General features: G+C 41.2%; 5 protein-coding genes across 5 annotated transcripts; 2 read left to right on the forward strand and 3 right to left on the reverse strand.

Annotated features, from left to right (window-relative positions):
- Positions 1-10,225: 10,225 nt before the first annotated feature.
- On the reverse strand, positions 10,226-11,572 carry K441DRAFT_547147 (Fumarylacetoacetase; the record flags this gene model as incomplete). Its single annotated transcript, XM_067642898.1, has 2 exons — positions 10,226-10,569; positions 10,618-11,572. 2 exons carry the CDS (start codon positions 11,570-11,572, stop codon positions 10,226-10,228), a joined length of 1,299 nt encoding a protein of 432 aa, XP_067507082.1.
- A 293-nt stretch (positions 11,573-11,865) lies between these two features.
- On the forward strand, positions 11,866-13,817 carry K441DRAFT_630612 (Homogentisate 1,2-dioxygenase). Its single transcript, XM_067646283.1, has 4 exons — positions 11,866-12,143; positions 12,198-13,149; positions 13,204-13,488; positions 13,548-13,817. Exons 1-4 carry the CDS (start codon positions 12,076-12,078, stop codon positions 13,662-13,664), a joined length of 1,422 nt encoding a protein of 473 aa, XP_067507083.1. The 5' UTR covers positions 11,866-12,075; the 3' UTR covers positions 13,665-13,817.
- A 146-nt stretch (positions 13,818-13,963) lies between these two features.
- K441DRAFT_655440 (uncharacterized protein) lies at positions 13,964-15,837 on the reverse strand. Its single transcript, XM_067647847.1, has 3 exons — positions 15,485-15,837; positions 15,266-15,434; positions 13,964-15,213 (listed from the first exon to the last, which is right to left on the reverse strand). The coding sequence occupies exons 1-3, from the start codon at positions 15,715-15,717 to the stop codon at positions 14,107-14,109; spliced, it is 1,509 nt and encodes a 502-aa protein (XP_067507084.1). The 5' UTR covers positions 15,718-15,837; the 3' UTR covers positions 13,964-14,106.
- Positions 15,838-16,085: 248 nt separating this feature from the next.
- K441DRAFT_605457 (Mob1/phocein) lies at positions 16,086-17,863 on the forward strand. Its single transcript, XM_067645369.1, has 3 exons — positions 16,086-16,697; positions 16,761-16,875; positions 16,969-17,863. The coding sequence occupies exons 1-3, from the start codon at positions 16,502-16,504 to the stop codon at positions 17,561-17,563; spliced, it is 906 nt and encodes a 301-aa protein (XP_067507085.1). The 5' UTR covers positions 16,086-16,501; the 3' UTR covers positions 17,564-17,863.
- Positions 17,864-18,313: 450 nt separating this feature from the next.
- Positions 18,314-19,260, reverse strand: K441DRAFT_365393 (ARF/SAR superfamily protein). Its single transcript, XM_067641417.1, has 4 exons — positions 19,024-19,260; positions 18,728-18,972; positions 18,603-18,668; positions 18,314-18,550 (listed from the first exon to the last, which is right to left on the reverse strand). The coding sequence occupies exons 1-4, from the start codon at positions 19,169-19,171 to the stop codon at positions 18,458-18,460; spliced, it is 552 nt and encodes a 183-aa protein (XP_067507086.1). The 5' UTR covers positions 19,172-19,260; the 3' UTR covers positions 18,314-18,457.
- Positions 19,261-19,858: the final 598 nt, after the last annotated feature.

The following is a 19,858-nucleotide window of genomic DNA, read 5'->3' on the forward strand; positions in this document are numbered from 1 at the left end:
GAATAGAGTTTTATAGTTATATAAGGCGCAGAGTATATAATAACAAAAGCTAAGTTAGAAACTATGGTATAGTGCAAAGCTAATAGACCTAAGTAATACTAAAGAAGCCTATAAGAAATAGAGTAAACTATAGAAACCTAGAGGATAAGGATTAAGTAATTAAAGGTCTAAGGAGTAGAGGCCAAATTAGGGATCTTAACAGCAGAAGATATTTAGGTAAACTCTATAGTAAGAGAAATAGTTTAAAAAAGGAGCTTATATAAATTGCGGAAAACAGGGTTATTATATTAGAGACTATAGAAGTAGGTAGAGTTACTACGTAGTAAAGGGTACAAGACTAGTAGACAATATATACGTATAAAGGGACGACAATATACTATAAGGAATAAAAGAATATTTAATTAGAAGTTTTACGTTTTATTATAATAACATATACTAAATTTATAAGGACGCTAAGTACGGCGTAAGCTATTAGCTATAAGAGCTAGCACCTATAGGATATAAAGGAACTAATAAACTAGTTTGCAGATCGGATATTAAGGACAATAAATTTAATATAGGTAAAATATTCCGTAACAATAAGGCAATAAGGGCTGCTTACTAGGAGTAAGTAGACCTTAAAGATATTATACTAAAGGTAGAGGATAATTCCACTATAGAATAGGGAACATTAGTAGGGATTAAAACCCCACTAGATATAATATCTATTGCTTTATAAGATATAAGAGAAGTAGGACAGTGAACTACTTTAGCACTTAATAAAGGTAAAAGGCTAAAGGCTTAAGATTCTTAAAACAAAATAAGAGACGACTAAGATTCTTAAGACAAGATAAGGCATACCTAAGGACCTATAATAGACGAAAACTAATAAAGTAGGGCAGTAGCTTAGTTTAAAGACATATAAATAAGCTCGGGATAAGAATTCCCAACGGTATAAGACTCTTAAGACGAGATAAGTAAGATTTAAGACTTTTAAGATAAGATAAAAATACTATAGACGCCTAGTTAGACTAAGGCAGGAGCTAAGCTTAAGTTAAAAGTAAGCTTAGGATTAAAGAATCTAAAGGACTAAGATTTCGAAGTATAAATAAGGACACCTATAGGTAAGAGGCAAGGAGCTTCTTTATAGATTAGAGAATCTGTAATATAAACAACAGTTAGACTAGGAGACAGATATATAGACCTAGAAGACTTACTAGGGGAACGTAGTATTTAGCCTAAAAATTAAAAGTTTAATACTAGGATTAAGAAATAAAACAACTTTAAAAATTAGAGCGTAAGGCGCAAACTAAAAGAAACTATAGAAGAGTTTAGGCAAAGAATTATTGTATAGCAAAAACAGAAACTAGATAAGAGATTTAGCATATTAGGACGTATAAAGGACAGGGTATTAGTATAAAGAATTACTAATAGGCTAAGAACAGGCATATTAAAAGCTAAGTGGTTTATTAAACTAGAAGATAAAGAGGATCTAGGGATTTTAACTAGGTTTAAAGAATAATATATAAAGGGCTATTATAATGCAGTAATAAGAAAATACTTCCTTATAGATAAACCGTATATACTCCAGCAGCTATACTAAAAGTAGTATAGGCAAAGGCATAATGATAAGTGGGAAGATTTCTATATATAGTTGGATGAAAAAGTTATCTAAGACCACCCGATTATAAAAAAGGCTATAACGTATATTAAAGGAGCCTTAATTATAATGTTAAAGGATCTAAAGAAATATTTAGAGGACTAGAGAAGCGAGAGACGTATCTTAGTACCTATAAATAAAGTTATAACGTTCAGATTAGCATGATAAAGGTTTAAACTTAGGGATAAAGATAAGCTAAGAGTTAACCTAAAGTACCTAGTACACTACACGATATTATAGATTGCGTATATAGACGATATATGCGAAATATATAAGAATCCAAAGGAAAAGAATTAGAAATACCTTATAAGGATATACTAGATAACGGACAAGCAATAGTATAGGAATGCTAAATATATATATAGATGGCATCCAGCAGAGATCTAAGAGGAAGGAAGTTTAGTACTTTAATTAGGAAGATTCCTTACAGAAGAATACTTAGACGGATAATAGTGGTGGAAATGCCTAGAAAATACGTATTTATGGCATATTAAAGATAAAAAGCGAACTAGGTATTGGCTAAAGAGTGAGCTAAGCGCACTAAGATTAAGTAGCTAATAGTTAGGAAAAGTAGAGGCCTATAGGACTAGAGGGAGCTAGTAGTAGAGCCTTAGACCCTTAAAGGAATTTAAGGATAATACCTAAATTTATAAGTTAATTAGTAAGATTAGCAGTTTAAAGCGCTAATAGATAGTAGAGTAACGCGAAACTATATCTTACTAGCAGTAGTTAAAAGAATGGGACTACCTTATAAATAAAGGGAATAATCTTACCTATTAGTTACGATTTTAGGAGATCCAATAACCTATAGAGGAGGGATTATTAATCTTAAAATAGAACCTATTTAGATAACTATTAAAGGAAGATAAATTAAGATATCTTTTAATATTCTACTATTAGGACGGGATGAGGCAGTATTAAATATGCCTTGGTTATAGAAATACAATCTAAGGATTAATTAGATTATAGGTTAGGTTAATATTAGAGATACTTAACGCTGTAAGATGCGATAATAAGCTAAGTTAGTATAGTACTAAGTAGGAGCAACTTATAAAGAAATAGGAAAAGGACTAAGTTATATACTAAAAAGATACTATAAGTATGGTAAGAAACTATAGTCACTAGAAAGTAAAAAGCTGTTAAAGTATATAGTATAGGACTATAAGATAGAGTTAGAACTAAGAATAAGTCTAAAGTTCTTTTTAATCTATAAGCTTACTAAAGAAGAAGGTAAAGCGTTAAAAGAGTTTATCTAGGAAAATCTATAAAAGGGATATATTAGACTATCGCAGTTATTAGCGGGTTATCCAGTACTATTTGTATTAAAGAAAAATGGTAAACTAAGGCTATATATCAATTATAGATAGTTAAATAGCATTACTAGGAAGAATAGATATCCTTTACCCTTAATTAGCGAAATCTAAAATAGGATAGGTAATGCGTAAATCTTTATAAAGATAGATCTAAGATAGGTATACTATTAGATTAGAATTAAGGAAGGTAATAAATAGAAAGTAGCCTTTAGGTTAAAGGAAGAACTATATAAACTATTAGTTATATAATTCGGGCTTATAAACGCACTAGTAATATTTTAAAAGCGTATTAATAATATATTAGGAGAATACTTAGATAAATTTGTTATAGTATATCTTAATAATATTATTATCTACTTAATAACTAAGAAAGAATATAGGGAATATATTAAATGGGTTTTAAAGAGACTATAAGAGGAACAGATGCTAGTAGTAATTAAGAAATGCAAGTTCTTTACTAGGAAGACCGATTTCATCGGATTTATTATTAAACTAGGCCAACTTAGTATAGATCTAAAGAAGATTAAGGCTATAGTAAATTGGTAGGAACTAGAGAACGTTATATAGTTAAGATCGTTCCTAGGGTTTTGCAATTACTGTAGAAGGTTTATAGTATAGTAGTTAAAGGACACTAAACTATTTACGAAGTTAATAAAGAAAGAAGAACTATAGGTATAGGGAGAGGAGTAAAGAAAACTTTTTAAGAAAGTTAAAGAGTTATTTACCTAGAAGCCAGTTCTTAAGATCTATTAACTAGAACTAGAGACGGTTATAAAAACGGATATATTAGACTATATACTAGGGGCGTGCTTTATATAAAGGTATTAAAATAGATGGCACCTAGTAGCATACTATAGTCGGAAGATAACACTACTAGAGTTAAACTATAACATCTATAATAAGGAGTTATTAGGTATAGTTACAGCATTAAAGGAATAGAGAGTATTCTTATAAGGTATAGAAAAACTATTTATAGTTAAGACGGATTATAAAAACCTAATAGGATTTTTAACAATAAAGAAACTTAACTAAAGATAGGTTAGATGGGTAAAGATGCTTACGGAATACTATTTTGAGATTTAGTATACTAAAGGTATAGATAATATGCGGGTAGATGCTCTAAGCTATAAAGCTAAACTATAAAATAAGGAGAAGCTATTAGGGGCTTTATTGCGAAAAGATATAGACGGATTAATTAGGTACAATTATCCGAAAATTATAGTAACTTAAGAAGATAATAAACTAGAGAAAGTTTATAAGATATTAAAAAGCTTTTAGGTATAAAGAATTCTAAAAGCATAGCTAGAAGATCTACAGTTGGATATATATAAAAACTAAAAAGCGAAGTATATCCTAAGAAGTATAGCAGAGCAGTTTATAGAGGACTTTTATAAGGGACTAACTTAAGGATATAATAGAGCAATAAGCTTAGTATTAAGACTCTAAAAGGAATATATCATTAACGGAATTTAAAAAATAGTTAGAAGGGTTACTAAAGAGTATCTAAATTGCTAAAGGAATAAATTAATAAGGCATAAGCTATATAGAGGGCTATAACCTATTAAAATACTAGAGAGACTATAGGAGGTTATATTATAGGACTTTATTATTAAGTTACTAAAGTTAAGAGATCCTATTACCGGATAAGATTATAACGCGATTTTAGTAATAGTAGATAAGCTTATAAAGTGGGGATACTTTATAGCATATATAGAAGAAATCTTAGCGAAAGATGTTGCTAGAATTTATATTAAAGAAGTGTTTATAAGATATAGAGCACTAAGCAAGATTATATTAGATAGAGATTTAAGATTTATAGCAGTATTCTAAAAAGTGTTCTTAGCGGAGTAAGGAGTTTAAGTAGTAACTTTTACCGTATATTATCTGCAGATAGACGGTTAAACGGAAAGATTAAATTAGACGCTAGAGTAGTATTTAAGGTATTATATTAATTATGCATAGAATAATTAGGTATTACTATTACTAGTTATATAGTTTATATATAATATAATACCTTAAGAAGGAATAGGCATATTATTATTTAAGGCAAATTATAGATATAAGCTAAGAATATTATTATTACTATAGTAAGCGAAGAAAATAAGTAGTATAGCTAAAGAAAGAATAAAGATGTTAATAAATCTTTATATAGACCTTATAGAATTAGNAAAGAAAGTATAAGAGAGAATAAAAANGTACTATAATGCTAAGAGATCTAAGGGACTAGATCTTAAGGAGGGAGATAAAGTATAGCTACTATACAAAAATTTTAAGAGTTAATAACTAAGTAAGAAGTTAGACTACGTTAGACTAGGACCTTTTAAAATTATATAAAGGATTTCACTAGTTATATTTAAGTTAAACCTACTAGCTAAAATAAAGATCTACCCTATATAGCACATTATAATGCTAAAGCTAGTATATAGGAATGTTAAGCTACTAGTTTATAAAGCAGACACGTATAGAGGGTAAGAGGAAGATAAATAGTAAGTTTTAAAGATCGTTAGTTATAAGGATATAGACAATAAAATATAATATAAAGTAAAGTAAATAGGCTATAATAAGACTACCTAGGAGTTACTAGAAAATTTAAAGAATGCTATAGGAAAGGTATAGGAGTATTAGAAGAAAAAAGGTTAGGTAGTATTAATAAAGAAGGATCGCTAAAGAATAAGTCACCTAAGGGGGACTTAAGAAGAGCAGTTGCCGAACTACTTAAATCTATTTCCTTCTCTATTAAAAGAGAATCTATTCTTTTATTACCTAGTTCCTAAAGGCCTTATTAAATAAGTTTCTACTTCTTTAAATAAACTTTCTTACGGATATATTTTAAATGCTAAAGACGAGTATAAGCTAGACGTTAAGCTTTAAGGATATATATAGACTCTTCTAAGGTACGCTAAACCTTAAGTAGTATAGAGGCTAGCTTACTATTGAGTTTTGTAGTAGTAGATTAAATATAAAACCCTAAGATAAATTAATTAGGGAACTAGACGACTATTAAGAGTAATAGGTTATATATATTTAGCATTAAATATAGAATAAACATTATATAATGAACGTATATTAGTATAAGTGCATTTAGAATAAGAGGAAGGTTAGCGACTAGAAGGACTCGCGATTATAATATAACTTAATCCCTCTTTCGCATAACAAGAGTAAGGGATTGCTATTACTTTACCTAGTAATAGTATTAAGGAGACGGTATAAAGGCGACGCTTAACCTAAGAAAGAGAAGAAATTGCTTTAGGTATAATAAGCAATAATATTAACTAAGTTAATTAGACGGATATTATACCTCTAGTAAACAACCTAGAGATACTAGGTATCTTTAAAGACGAAGATAAAAAGGAGGGGGATGGTATTACGGACGCTTTAAGTATAATATTATAACTACTTAGAGAGGAGTTAGAAGAAGCTAGTTAGTTAATATAAGCACGGTCTAGGATGGAACCTATAAAACTATATAATAAGGAATAGTAAGCGAGTTATATAATAATTAAACGTATTAGCTGTGTTAAATATAAGGGACGCTACGTTTAATATAGATAAGACGTATATTACGTATAAGAAGGATTTTATAGAAGTACGGTTATATATTTAAGGACCCTTAGTCCCTACCTAGATAGTTCCTTCCTTGTAGTAATTCTTAGAATATAATTAAAGTTAATCTGTTAGGCAACCACTCCACTAGTTATTATTACGTTGTTAACTTTTATACTTACATTTCCTATACACCTAGCCTAATAACGAGCCTATTGTAGTTCTTGCTATAAGGTTCCGTTATACGCCTGTTAGTTATAAAATATATCTATAAAGTATATTTAGGATATTCTATAGACCTACTAGATTAATACGTACGTTAGACCCCCTAAGTATATCACCCACAACGCTAGTAGGAACTTTATTAGTAAGGAATTCTAGCAGTATACTACGGCCATAGCTATATTAACAAAAGCTATCCTAGTTAAGGCGTATTAGTCTATTAGGCTTATTAAGTAAGCTTACTTAGCCTTATAGAGAGCTTACTAGATTATTACGGACAAATGTAAGAACATTTAAAAGGAACTAGCTCTATAAATGGCCGTAAAAGCTATTAATAATACTGCTAGCCCTAACGGACTAGTACCTACCCTCTTAGTTTATAGAGCCTACCTAAGGATAAGTAACCTAGGCCCTCCTGCCCCGTCTATTACGGAATAAGCAGCTATAATACGGAAGGTAATAGCTAAAATAGTTAAATTACAGGCTAAACAAACTATTAATAACGCCCTACACTACCGTAACGGACCTAATATAACCTTAGTATATAACCTCCCGCTTAACTCTAAAGTCCTTATATAGCGTAAAAGCGGCAGCTAGAATAGACCCTATTATCTATTGGCCGTAGAAAACGAGACGTGCTATATATAGCTTCCTAGTGGGCCAACTAGCTTTAGAAGCACGTCCGTAAAACCCTACTTTTAGCCTAAAACCACCTATAACGTTAAGCTAGATAAACTAAAAGTAACCACCAAACCAGACGAACTAGAAGTAATTGCCGAATTAGACGAACTAGAAGTATCCTTACCTACCCTAGAAGTCCCCTAGAAACCTACTAAACCTATTAAACCTACTATAAAGCGTGGTTAAGGACGCCCCTAAAAGCACCCTATAACTAAAAACCCCGTAATAGAGAATTACCTAACCTCCGCAGGAATATCCGCAAGGCAACCTCCGCCTACGGATATATTAGTTCTAGTATAGGAAACCCCATTTACGGACTTATAACGTAAACAGATTAACGGACTACTTAAAAAGGGTGTCTTTGCGGTTATAACGAAGAAAGACGTTCCGTAAGGCGTCCGTATATTTAACTTACGCTTTATTAATAAAATTAAGCACCCTAGTACTAATAAAGCTTTTAAAAAGTTAAGGCTTATTATATAAGCCTATAACGACTAGGGAAAAGACTTAGTCTTTATATAATCGCCTATAATTTAACGGGTTAGCCAACGGATTATACTTATACTTATGCCTAGACTATAGCAAACTAGACCCGTAGCCCTCTACTTACGGGATATCTCGCAAGCCTATATATAGTCTAATACCTACTTAAGTAGGGATATCTTTATACAACTACTGCTCGAGCTTAATCTATAACTAGGAACAATTTTATAGGTTATAAAACCTCTATACAGAGTACCGGAAGCTGGAAACTATTAGTTTAAGATATATTACTAGCACTACGTTAGTAAACTTAAAATAGAACAATTAACCTACAACCCCTGCCTCCTATATAGCCCATTAAACGGCCTTAGTATTATTAGACTCTAAATAGACGATACCCTATTCCTAGCAGACTAGACCTTTACGAATGCTAAAGAAACTAAACTATAAAAGGCTAAGTTCTTAGTAAAGCTATAAGAGTAGTTAACTAAGTAGAATCTAATTAAGTTTAATAGAGGCCTAATTATATAAAAGGGTAACCTAATTAAGCTAACTTAGGAACGCTAAGCTTAAAACCTAAAGCCCGTTATAGCAAAGCCTATAGACCTTACTAGCTCCTGTAGAAAGACCTATAAGACCGTAAATATAAAGGACTAATACGTTGCATAGCGTATAAGAGGCGCCTATATTGCTATAGTCTGTTAACCTAAATCTGCCTATAATTTGTCCTTTATGGCCTAGGCAGTAGATCCGTAAGAAGAAAATATTAAGCAGCTTAATAAGCGCATTTAGTGGCAAATTAATAATGCAGTAAGGGGACTTACTTTTATACTACTAGACCTAAGTTCCCTTAGCTTACTAGCATTTATAAACGCCTTCTTTGCCAATAATAAAGACCTATTATTACAAATTGGCTTTATAATTATACTTACGGACTGTAATTAGGACGTAAATATACTGCACTAGTCCTTAATTAAATGCAAATAAGTAACCCGTAGCGTACTAGCTTCTAAACTATATACACTAGCTTATAGCTTTAATATAGCAGCCGTAATTAAATTAATGGTCTAGAAGACTCTATAACTAGAGTAGTTACCCCTAGTTTTATATACTAATTTAAAGTCCCTCTATAACTACCTAGTTAAACTAGGTACGACATAAGAGAAGAGGCTTATAGTTAACTTAATATGCTTATATTAGGCCTATAAACGACGTAAAATTATAGAGGTTAAATAAATTAGCGGCGGAAATAACCTAGTAGACGCTATAACTAAGGTAAAGCCGTATTAAGCCCTTAAAACCTTAATTAATATAAATAAGCTTAACCTAGAAGTTATAGAATAGGTAGAACGGGACTAACGGAGCACCTACAATACGTTTACGGCCTATTGGAAGGCTATACGGCTCATTATACGGTATAGGTGGAAAACAGTAGAAAGCTACGGTGGAATTTAGTAGACTTATATAACCTACCAAATTTTATAGGGTAGTTAAATTAACTAATCACGATTTTCCATCCCCGGGATGGAAAATCGCTATTAGCTCGCTTAGCACTAGCGCCTTAGCGGCCCTTAAGATCTGATTTACGGTTCGTTTACGGCCCGTTAAAAGGCCGTACAGTTCATTTTACGGACCATAAGCAGGACTTATGGCCAGCTTAAAGCACCGTTTAAAAGGCAGCCTAGACGGCACCTCAGGGGAGATTTCCTATGTATTTTCCTTTATGTTTTATAGTTTTATTAAAGTAATTACGGAGGCTGTACACAGGCGGTTTCATTTTTCAAGTACCGCCAGTGTATAATTACAGCACCTGTTGCACCAACCGCGTGCCTACGCGTTCGGTGCACCAAGTACGCGATTACGCGTTCGGTGCACCAACCACCCGCTTACGCGTCTGGTGCACTTATGAAGCACTGACTAATTAGGGGGGAGGTGCATCAGTATATAGACCACGTAGTCTGCTTCATACAATCGACAGTCACCATCATCCAAAAGAGCATACGATACTACACGTATTTCGTGCCCCTGGATCTGACTCACTCGTGCCATTAAATTGGTACGAACAATACCTAAAGAAGGTAAAAGTACGACAAAATGGCCGTGCGTATTACTTCAAAAGGTATAAACTCTGCCGTTTGATCACTAAGATCGACACGCGCTTTCAGCCGGATGCGCTAGGGTGGTATACATGNACCGGTATCAGTCGGAACATTTGCAGGCTCTAAATTCCCTTTTTTAGCTATAACAAGATTTGCGGGACAAACTCCTGGTTGGTAAATTTTCGGTAGAGGGGCTAGCCCATGTACAATTACAATTTGCTGCACTGTATTAAAACGTCCATTAATTACAGCTTCAATGCCGGTTCAATCCTCCCCACGCATTCTCCAAAGCCAACGAGAGCCCCTTCATCAGAACCGCACACGCCCGTGATGGTGATTTCATCACCGTCCTCCAGGAACTTTCTCTCCTCGCCACCTGTTAATTTAATGGAAGTCTTGCCATTGCCATTCTGCTCCAGTAAACTCCCTCGCTCTGATGGTTCTAAGCCACTTATCGTACCAGATCCGAGTAGATCTCCAACTTGCATGGGGCATCCTGTAACAGAATGATGGGTGAGCATCTGAGGAAAAGACCATAGAAGATTTCGGGAGCTGGTTTTGCTGAGAGTCGCCGAGTTTCCAGATTTTGCTGTAGCCTAATCAGCATTAGAAGCCACTAAAACATATAATTACATACTTTTCAGGTCAACCTGGAGCTTGATGTCGTAAACATTCTCTGTCTTCTCCTCTCTTAAGTAGGGCAAAAGCTCAGAATCATTCTCTAAACCTTTGGCCAAGAAAGGTTCTAAAGATTCAGCTAACACAACCCACGCACTAATTGTGGTACCAAAGTTCTTTGCATTGAAGGGTCCCAAAGGAACATATTCCCAAGCCTGAATGTCTCTAGCTGACCAGTCGTTCATCAGAACCACACCAAAAAGGCTCTCCTCTGCCTCACCTATCGATATTGGCTCGCCCATATTATTTGCTTTGCATACGAATGCCCCCAATTCCAGTTCAATGTCTAATTTCCGACATGGGGAGAAAGAAGGAACTTTCTTCTCAGCAGCGGGGTTCTCCAGTATTTGACCGTTTGGTCGGCGGATTGGTGTTCCGGAAACTACAACCGAAGATGCTCGGCCGTGATATCCCACAGGGAGATGCTTGTAGTTTGGTTGCAGGGCATTTGCCGGGCCTCGAAATAACACCCCGACGTTATAGGCATGGTTTAGCCCCGCGTAGAAATCCGCATAGTCTCCTATCTTGAAAGGGAGATGGGTCTGGACCTCCTTCAAGGGGTATATAGCTTGCTTCTGCAGGGATGGGTTCGTCTTGAGGACTTCTGGGTAGGGAGTATCTTCAACAAAAACGTTCTGGATGTACTTTCGCACTACGGAATGAATTGGTCGGCCAAGGGCCGCAAATGCGTTCAGTGTTGGCTGAGAGAAGACGGCTTGGTGGGGTTGTATTGTGGACAGGGCAGAGAAGCCATTGTTTGCAGCAAAGACTTCTAGATCTAAGGCGTGGTCTCCAATTGCAACAGCGACACGGGGAGTTTTGGAGGAAGCGGTGGAGATGATGCCGAATGGTATGTTTGCAAGGGAGAAATGCGACCCTCGAGGGATGCTGAGCCAGGAACGCAAGGTGGACATTGTCACTAAGGTGTGCTGTAATTCAAGGTGAACTTCGGGACGGGGTGGGTAAATGCGGGGGGTGAAATATGGAAATATGTGTCTTTCAAGGCGGTTCATATGCCATCAATGTTCTGATACAAGCCAGAGCGACAACACATGCAATGACGGAGATTATGTTGACGGCTGCCATCGGAGCAGATGCGCGTGAACGGGGGAGGGCGCAGTTGAATGGTTGAAGCATGCACGGAAGCGTTCCGCGTGATGAACTCCGCTCATTTTGTACAAACCCGCCCCTTGCCGTATCACCACCTCCCGGTCAACGATGGCGGAAAGGCCATTGACGGCATCGACTGCCTACGACGACCCGAACACGCCTCTCCATCCCAAAAGGCGCTGGAGCTCGCTACTTAAGAAACTCGTCCTCCAGAAGGATCCCGCACATAAGATCCCCAAAAGTCTCGTGCCTTTGACCGAAAGAAACCTCACCGAGTTCTTCAACCCAGACTACTGTGACGAGCACGATGCCTTCCACCCAGTTCGCCATCAAAGAAAAGTATCGATATCAGAATGGCTTCAACTCTTACCATGAGTATGCTTCTCCCTTCATTTTGAGGCCTAGTATCTTATACATCTGACTGTATAGGTCCGAAGCTGTAGAGGGCGCCCTACCCGTTGGAGCGAACTCTCCGCAGAAGCCGCCTTACGGACTATACGCCGAGAAACTATCTGGAACTGCTTTTACTGCTCCTCGCCATGAAAACCAACAATCATGGCTTTACCGAATCCTTCCCGCTTCCGCTCATAGTCCCTTTGAACCTCGAGAATCATCTACATATAATACAAACCCGGAGAACAAACCCCATGAAAAGATTCACCAAATCCCTAATCAGCTACGATGGGACCCGTTCGACCTTGACGAGACAGTTGACTGGGTCCATTCTCTCCACTTGGTTGCTGGAGCAGGAGACCCGACAATGAAGTCTGGTATCGGCATATTCATCTTTGCTGCTGGAAAAGATATGGATCCACACGAAGCCTTCTACTCTGCTGACGGTGACTTTCTCATTGTCCCTCAACACGGTGTGCTCGATATCCAAACTGAATTCGGAAAACTCCTCGTACGACCTAACGAAATCTGCGTGATCCCTCGTGGAATTCGCTACCGAGTCACACTACCTGAAGGCCCAGTCAGAGGCTACATCCTAGAGCTTTACCAAGGACACTTTCACCTTCCTGAGCTAGGACCCATTGGATCTAACTGTCTCGCCAACGCACGGGATTTCCAAGCTCCTGTTGCGTATTTCGACGAAGACACTACTAATACATGGCATATTCTCTCCAAATTCGCGGGCCATCTCTTCAGCGCCAAACAAACGCATACCCCGTTCGACGTTGTAGCATGGCACGGACTGTACTACCCTTACAAGTATGATCTAGGCCGCTTCAACACCATCGGCAGCACTTCCTTTGACCATCCAGATCCCTCTATCTTCACTGTGCTGACTGCGCAGTCCGACCATCCCGGCACAGCTGTTGCCGACTTCGTCATCTTCCCACCGCGCTGGCTAGTTCAGGAGGACACGTTCCGGCCACCTGTGAGAAACCTCACTGTCCGTCGTGATTTCAAAAGGCTAACACATTTTATATAGTGGTACCACAGGAATACAATGAGCGAATTCATGGGTTTGATCCACGGCCAATACGATGCTAAAACCGGTGGAGGGTTCCGGCCTGCAGGAGCAAGTTTGCATAATGTGATGAGCGCTCACGGACCAGACGCTACGACACATGAGAAAGCGTCAAACGTAGAGCTGAAACCCAATAAAGTCGGAGAAGGCAGCATGGCATTTATGTTCGAGAGTTGCTTGATGGTGGGCGTGACGGACTGGGGCCTGCGGAAGTGCAAGAAGGTTCAGGAGGATTATAATGCCGAGGTGAGTCACATCCTTAATTTTTTAGATACTGCCAACAGTAGCTAACATAATAGTTATAGAGCTGGGAGCCGCTTAAGCCGCATTTCAAGAGGCCAGGGAAGATAGAAAACGGAACGGCAGATGGCAAAGACGGGGTTCTGGGTGACGAGGGCCAGGTGCCGCACCGGACTTCGTAATAGGTGCTCTCTGAATCATTGTATATATTTTAACACTTTTTTCGGGGCAGGATTCGCCTGTGGCTCTTAATACCCTCACTCACTATTGTGGTAATCGGACATCTACTTGAGATAATATCTAAATATCAAATCATGATGAATTCTATGCCTACCAACCTGCACTGAGTATTCATAGCTAAGTCACTGAAATGTTTTCAAGAGTTAGGGGAGCATGAAGGACTTCTCAGGGGTCAGAACGAATGCCATTCTAAAGATGTTGTACAGTCACGAGGCATATTTAAAACTTTGGAATCGCAATATTGGGAAAGTATGAAATTTTTCTTTTAAATAGCTAACCTGATCAGACACCGAGTCAATGGTCAGATGAGAAAACGCCTGCTATATGCCGAAGAGCACCAGTACGCCCGGTAAATGTACCCAATCAAGCAAGAAGAGATATCTTCTATTCGTCGTCCTCGTCCTCAACGACTCTCCTCCTCTTCGCCCGGGGCACGTTGGCCACGAAGTCGTCATCTCCCTCATCAGCCCCGTGCCGATTCCGCTTCGGACTCTGCGTCTCGCGCGCCTTATCCCTGTGGCGCTCTCTCGGCGCTTCAATGATCCCGTCGTCCTCGTCCTCGTCATCATCCTCCGGCACTTCGTCTTCATCGCTCGTAGCGATAAAGCCATCCTCCTCGTCGTACTCATCCTCCTTCGTATGCCTCCGTCCACCATAATCATCGTCATCACTCCAATCCCTCCTCAGGCCGCTCTTCGGCTTGGACTTCCTGGCCCCACGCGCCCTGCCTCCGCCGTCCTCATCCTCCAGCCCGCCAACCGTTAGCCCGCCGGCGGTCCGCAGCCCGCTGCGGCCGAGAGTGCGGTTGGCGCGCTCGCGCTCGCGCTGCTCGTGCTTCTCCCGCGACCGCTGCTGCCTCAGCTTCTCCTTGTAGGCCGCCTCGGCCTGCATCTTCTTCACCTCCGGGTCCTCGTTCACGTTGATGAAGGTGATGCCGCTGCTCTCCTCTGGGTCGCGCCCGCGCGCCGCGGCGGCCGCTAGTGCGTTCTGCAGCTGCTCGAGCGCCGCATCTTTGCTGTCGGCTGATGGCACGATTTGCAGGCCCGTGGTGATCTTGTTCGTAACGCGCAGGATGGACGCGGTTTGGTAGGGCGCGACGAGGTATGTAAAGGAGTCGGAGTTGGTGTTATACTGCGTTGATGATGGACGGCCGTGCCTGGTGTGGATGCTGGTAGGCGTAGGCTTGGGAGGGTTGTGTTGGGGCGGTGCAAGCTGATTACCGTTGATAGAGTACTGGTGTAGCGGATCGGAGGCGAATTGGAGGGTCAGAGAGCCGTCAGACCAGCGCAAGATGCGAGCGTTGGACTGCAGCTCTGCAGGATTAGATGGAGAATGACGCCAGCGGATTGTTGTAAGGGCTGTATTGTAGGTGGAGAAGGTAGATGATGGTGGTCCTTTTAAGTGGTGGTCGGTAGTGGGGGGCTGGAATTTCTCATGGTGCCAGGCCACTGGGTCGATACTGAGGAAGCGTGGGACCTTGAGAAGGTAGAGCTGGGAGCCGCCATTAGCTAGGAGACAATGATTGAAAGAGAGGCTTGCTCACCTCATTGTCGCTGGGCTCTGGGATGGCGTGTCGAGCGATGTCGGCGTCCATATAATTGAACTGCTGCTCCTCTTGAGTATCCTCACCGGCTTCATCATTCCGCAGGCGATCAGTTCTGCCTTCATCATCTCCCGAATCGAGTTCTTCGTCATCAAGTTGACGTTGCTTGCTATAGAACCGTTAGCTAGGAACTCAAGGAGAGTGCGCCAAGTTGTTCACGGAGATTGCTCCAGCTCATCATCCTCCAGGCCATCACCAAAGAGGTCATCGTCGTCTATTTGCTCGTCGTCGAGTTCATCCTCGCCGCCGTGTTCAACCGTGCGCCTCGGAGGACTGTCGTCCTCATCGTCGTCCAATTGGCCAACCTTGCCCGTAATCTCAGCATCCGAGTCCGAGCCATCTGGTAGAGACGGAGCTGTCGAAGCTGTACTGACTGCTGCTGCGGAAGCCATAGGTGAGTTCGAGAAAGACGCGTTCGAGCCTCTCTCGGCGCAAGATGTGATAATATGGTGAGAGTCGCTCCCACTATGCAATGGTAGAGGAAGAAGCGCGAAGTATGTGGGAGGTAAGAGAGAGGTGTGAGAGGTGAAGAGGATGGAGAATAAATTGCGGGGGTCGGTTGGTGAAGAGATGGTCAACAGATGGTCAACAGGTGAATAGGTGGAGGTGATTAACGCAATGGGATAAAAGCCGAAAGCAGACTAGCGCAGTGGCGGCGGTTTTGTAGTGCAAGAAAGCCCCTTCCTCGAATTCAAGCCCCCGTGCAAAGAGCCAAACGCAACCTCCGACCTGCTTCCTAAACCATCCCCTCCGAGTGCCGGGTAAACAGGCGTAGTTCTCGGATTTCCACATCTCCAGTGCAATTGTTCGACAATGACCAGCTTCTTCTCCAGCGTGTAAGTCGTCTTGGCGTTTGGCGAGTGCCCACGAATTCCCAGGGTCATGCGTGCCTCTCCGCCTCTTCAACTCTACTGTTTCAAGGGTCGGGTGAATGCAGTTTTAGTCCAATGCATCTACATTCACGCTTGCACTCGCTTTCTCTCTCTGTCGTCCTACCCCTCGTTAAACCCCGTTCTCTTTCTCTGACTCTTCTTCTTGATTCATATCAGAGGCCAGCGCTTTGCCCGCCAGGCAAACAAGGGCAACAACCAGCAAAATAAGGGCAACGGTCAACAATCCCCCTCTCCAATCTCTTATCAGCCCTCACCCCCGTCTCAACTGCCCTCGGTTCCTCCTATGCCGCATTCTCCGGCCTTGTCTGCCGCAATGTCTTTAGATAGTCAACCCCCATCCGATGCCCAAGCTCCCGCCAGCCGCAAGCCACCGTTCTTCTTCCGCGAAGAGTACGCTGGACTTATTGTCAAGGGAAACTTCATGACTCTTGCCGCCAAGCCAAAATTAGTCGAGGAAGGCGAATGGCTTGCTCATCAAGGTAATTTTTATTTATATTTATTTTACACACTTAAAGCAATATACGTCCTGACATACTCCAAAGTGGTTGAGCAGTACAGACTGCTTGAGCAGATGATCGACATCATCAAAGTCGTTGACGAGAGAACCGGTAGGCCTGTCTGCAACCCGGAAGTCTGCCCAACCATGTCCGCATCAGGGTTCGTTCTCCCTTGCCATTTCTAGAAGCAACCAAACACCAGTTCTCCCAAAGAAAAGAAAAAAAAGCCATTCAACTAACTGCAAACCCCCAGACATACATATACCTGGCTCGACAACCAGAAAAAGCCTATCAAAATTCCCGCTATCCAATATATCAACCTAGTCCAAAAATGGATCGTCGGCAAGATCAACGACCCCTCCATCTTCCCTACCGACACGACCTTCAACTCTGCTGCAACCTACGCATCCGGATCCCTTTCGACCCCTGCATCCACCCCAATCCCCGCCGGCCCAACTAGTCTTAACGCCCCCCTCTCCGCCCTCTCGGGTCGTGACTGGCTCGGAAAAGCCTCCGGATTCCCCGAGACCTTCGAAGCCGACATCAAATCAATCTACCGCCAGATGATGCGCTGCTATGCGCACATCTACCACGGCCACTGGCTGGAGCCCTTCTGGAATGTGAACGCGTACAAAGAGCTCAACACGTGCTTCATTCACTTTGTGAATGTCGGCAAACTGTTCGGCCTAATTGGCGATAAAGAGATGGAGCCTATGCAACCACTGATCGAGCTGTGGCTAGCCAAGGGCTTACTACCACAGCCGCAACAGCTGCAGGCGGCGCAGTTGACCGGCAAAGCCGAGGCACAGGGAAGCGTGCAGCAGCCGGCACCTGGCACTGCGGCATGAGCACTGTTATTAGAGGCGTTGGTAATGTAAAGGCAATTCCTCGGTATAAGATTATCCGGATGCGAGATCATTGTTATGTGCCATGGCTATGGGATGCATGGAATGTTTTGGCGTTAACGAGCTATGAAATGAAGCTGAGCCTGTCCGGTGTTTGTTCCATCACAAGAAAGTTTTATCAAGGTGTTTTCTCTGAGCTCTCGTTTCTAGTATCTTGGTGCCACGCAGATTGCATGTTTAGATTGCTGTAGTAAACTTGGTATATATACTTTTTGAATCTGGAATTCTTTCACCTGGTTGATTTGAACTTTGCGGTGTTATGGAAATGCGTTCGTCGATGTCCGGAGTTGTAATCAATTTTCACAGGAACAGAAAGCATCAACAGTAAGCAAAACATAATACTACCGCAACTAATCCATCTATGGCTATAGTCTCTCTTGTACAGGTCCTCCTGCCTCCCAACCAAGGCAAGAGGCAAGACTTTCAAAAGAGAACGAAGCCCGCAATAAACTAAACAGCAAATAGACGAAATCAAGACAACATCCCCCATCGTAACGCATGGAGACGTACAAAGACACAGCGCACCAAGTTGGACAGAAGTATAAGGCATTTGGGGGAAGGGGGGGGGGGGAGGGGACGAAGCTGGAGAGGTTTTAGAAAAATTCAAGAGTTCATATTTGTAATATGCAGGCTTGTAGTAGTAGTAAGAGCAAGAGACCGTCTGTAAACCACCAACGACCCATGACTTATTAAGCAACTCCGGGAAACTGCTCCACCGTTTGAGACACGCACATTGTAGAAGGGAGAGTGTGAAGATTCGTGATAGGCTGGCTGGATGACATGAGGAACGCTAGAATCGATCGCGGAAAGGTGATGATGGGGCAGTAGATGGGTGGCTTAATTGTGACCGGCCTTGCGGAGCGAGTTGCTCAACCATTCGAGACCCTCATAGAGACCGTCACCAGAGGTGGCGCAGGTGGATTGAATATACTAAAACCAAAAGTCAGGAGATAAATGTTCTAGAAGAGCATGGAAAACCTACCCAGGCTCGTTGTCTCAAGCTGTGAAGGCCAAGCTTGTCGGTGATTTCGGCGGCGTTCATTGCGTTCTGTATTAAAGGTCAATGAAAGTCTCCAATATAATGCCTAGCACCAATCAAAAACTTACAGGCAGATCCTGTTTATTGGCGAAAACCAACAGAAGCGCATCCCGAAGCTCATCCTCGTTCAACATCCGCTGCAATTCCTCGCGGGCCTCAACCACACGATCGCGATCGTTGCTGTCAACAACGAAGATAATGCCTTGGGTATTCTGGAAGTAATGCCTCCAAAGAGGTCGGATCTTGTCCTGCCCACCGACATCCCATACGGTGAACTGGATGTTCTTGTATTCGACGGTCTCGACGTTAAAGCCTATGCAGCATAAGTATGCTATCATCAATCACTCCAGAGTTGCGGACGAACCGATGGTAGGGATGGTCGTCACAATTTCACCAAGCTTGAGTTTGTATAGAATCGTCGTTTTTCCTGCAGCGTCCAAGCCGACCATCAAGATTCGCATCTCCTTCTTTCCCCATAGCTTATCGAACAGCTTTGAGAATGTGAGACCCATGATTACAACCTGTGGCTACTGTGTGGAGAATGCGGAGGTGAGCGAGTCGCAAAGAGAGGCAGTGAGAAGAGGCTCTGAAACCCTGAGACGACACTAGATGTCAGTTGCCGACTTGCAAGAGGACTGCGGAGTGCTTTTGGCGGACTAGAAATGAAAGCGTGACGGCGTGACTACAATTCTAGCTGAGGCGCTGATGTCCTGTCGAAAGACTTTTGGGGATTGATGGTGGCAATAGATAGGGTGGCTCAGACCGGAGACGGGCGGCCCGGGCCTGATAAAGGATTTTTGCGGCAGAACTTACAAAGGTTGAAGCAGAGCGAAGGTGATTGATGGGGATGGTTGGCAGGCGTAGACGTGATCTAATTGATGTACAGTTCGGGCTTGGGGTTGAGGAAATGGTGTTGTCGAAACAAGCGAGCGAAAGAGGGATGCGGCTGAAAGCCCGGCTGCTCCAACAATGTCTCCTGCTATGGGAGCGCGTGACTGCGAGGGTAAGGGATTGCAACAGTAGGATATTAGAATGTGAATTGTTATTTGCAGACTCCCATCGAATGCATCGAGCTCTTTTTAAACCCAATGACTCTCCACTTGAAGACACGTTTTCCTTTCTTTTACGAAGCATATCTCAGGCAGCAACAATTAACACCGTCGAATCACCAGTATAAAATCAGAACTGAACCGAGCTCA

The sequence above is a fragment of the Cenococcum geophilum genome, assembly GCF_001692895.1.
Source record: "Cenococcum geophilum 1.58 unplaced genomic scaffold K441scaffold_9, whole genome shotgun sequence".
Taxonomy (NCBI): domain Eukaryota; kingdom Fungi; phylum Ascomycota; class Dothideomycetes; order Gloniales; family Gloniaceae; genus Cenococcum; species Cenococcum geophilum.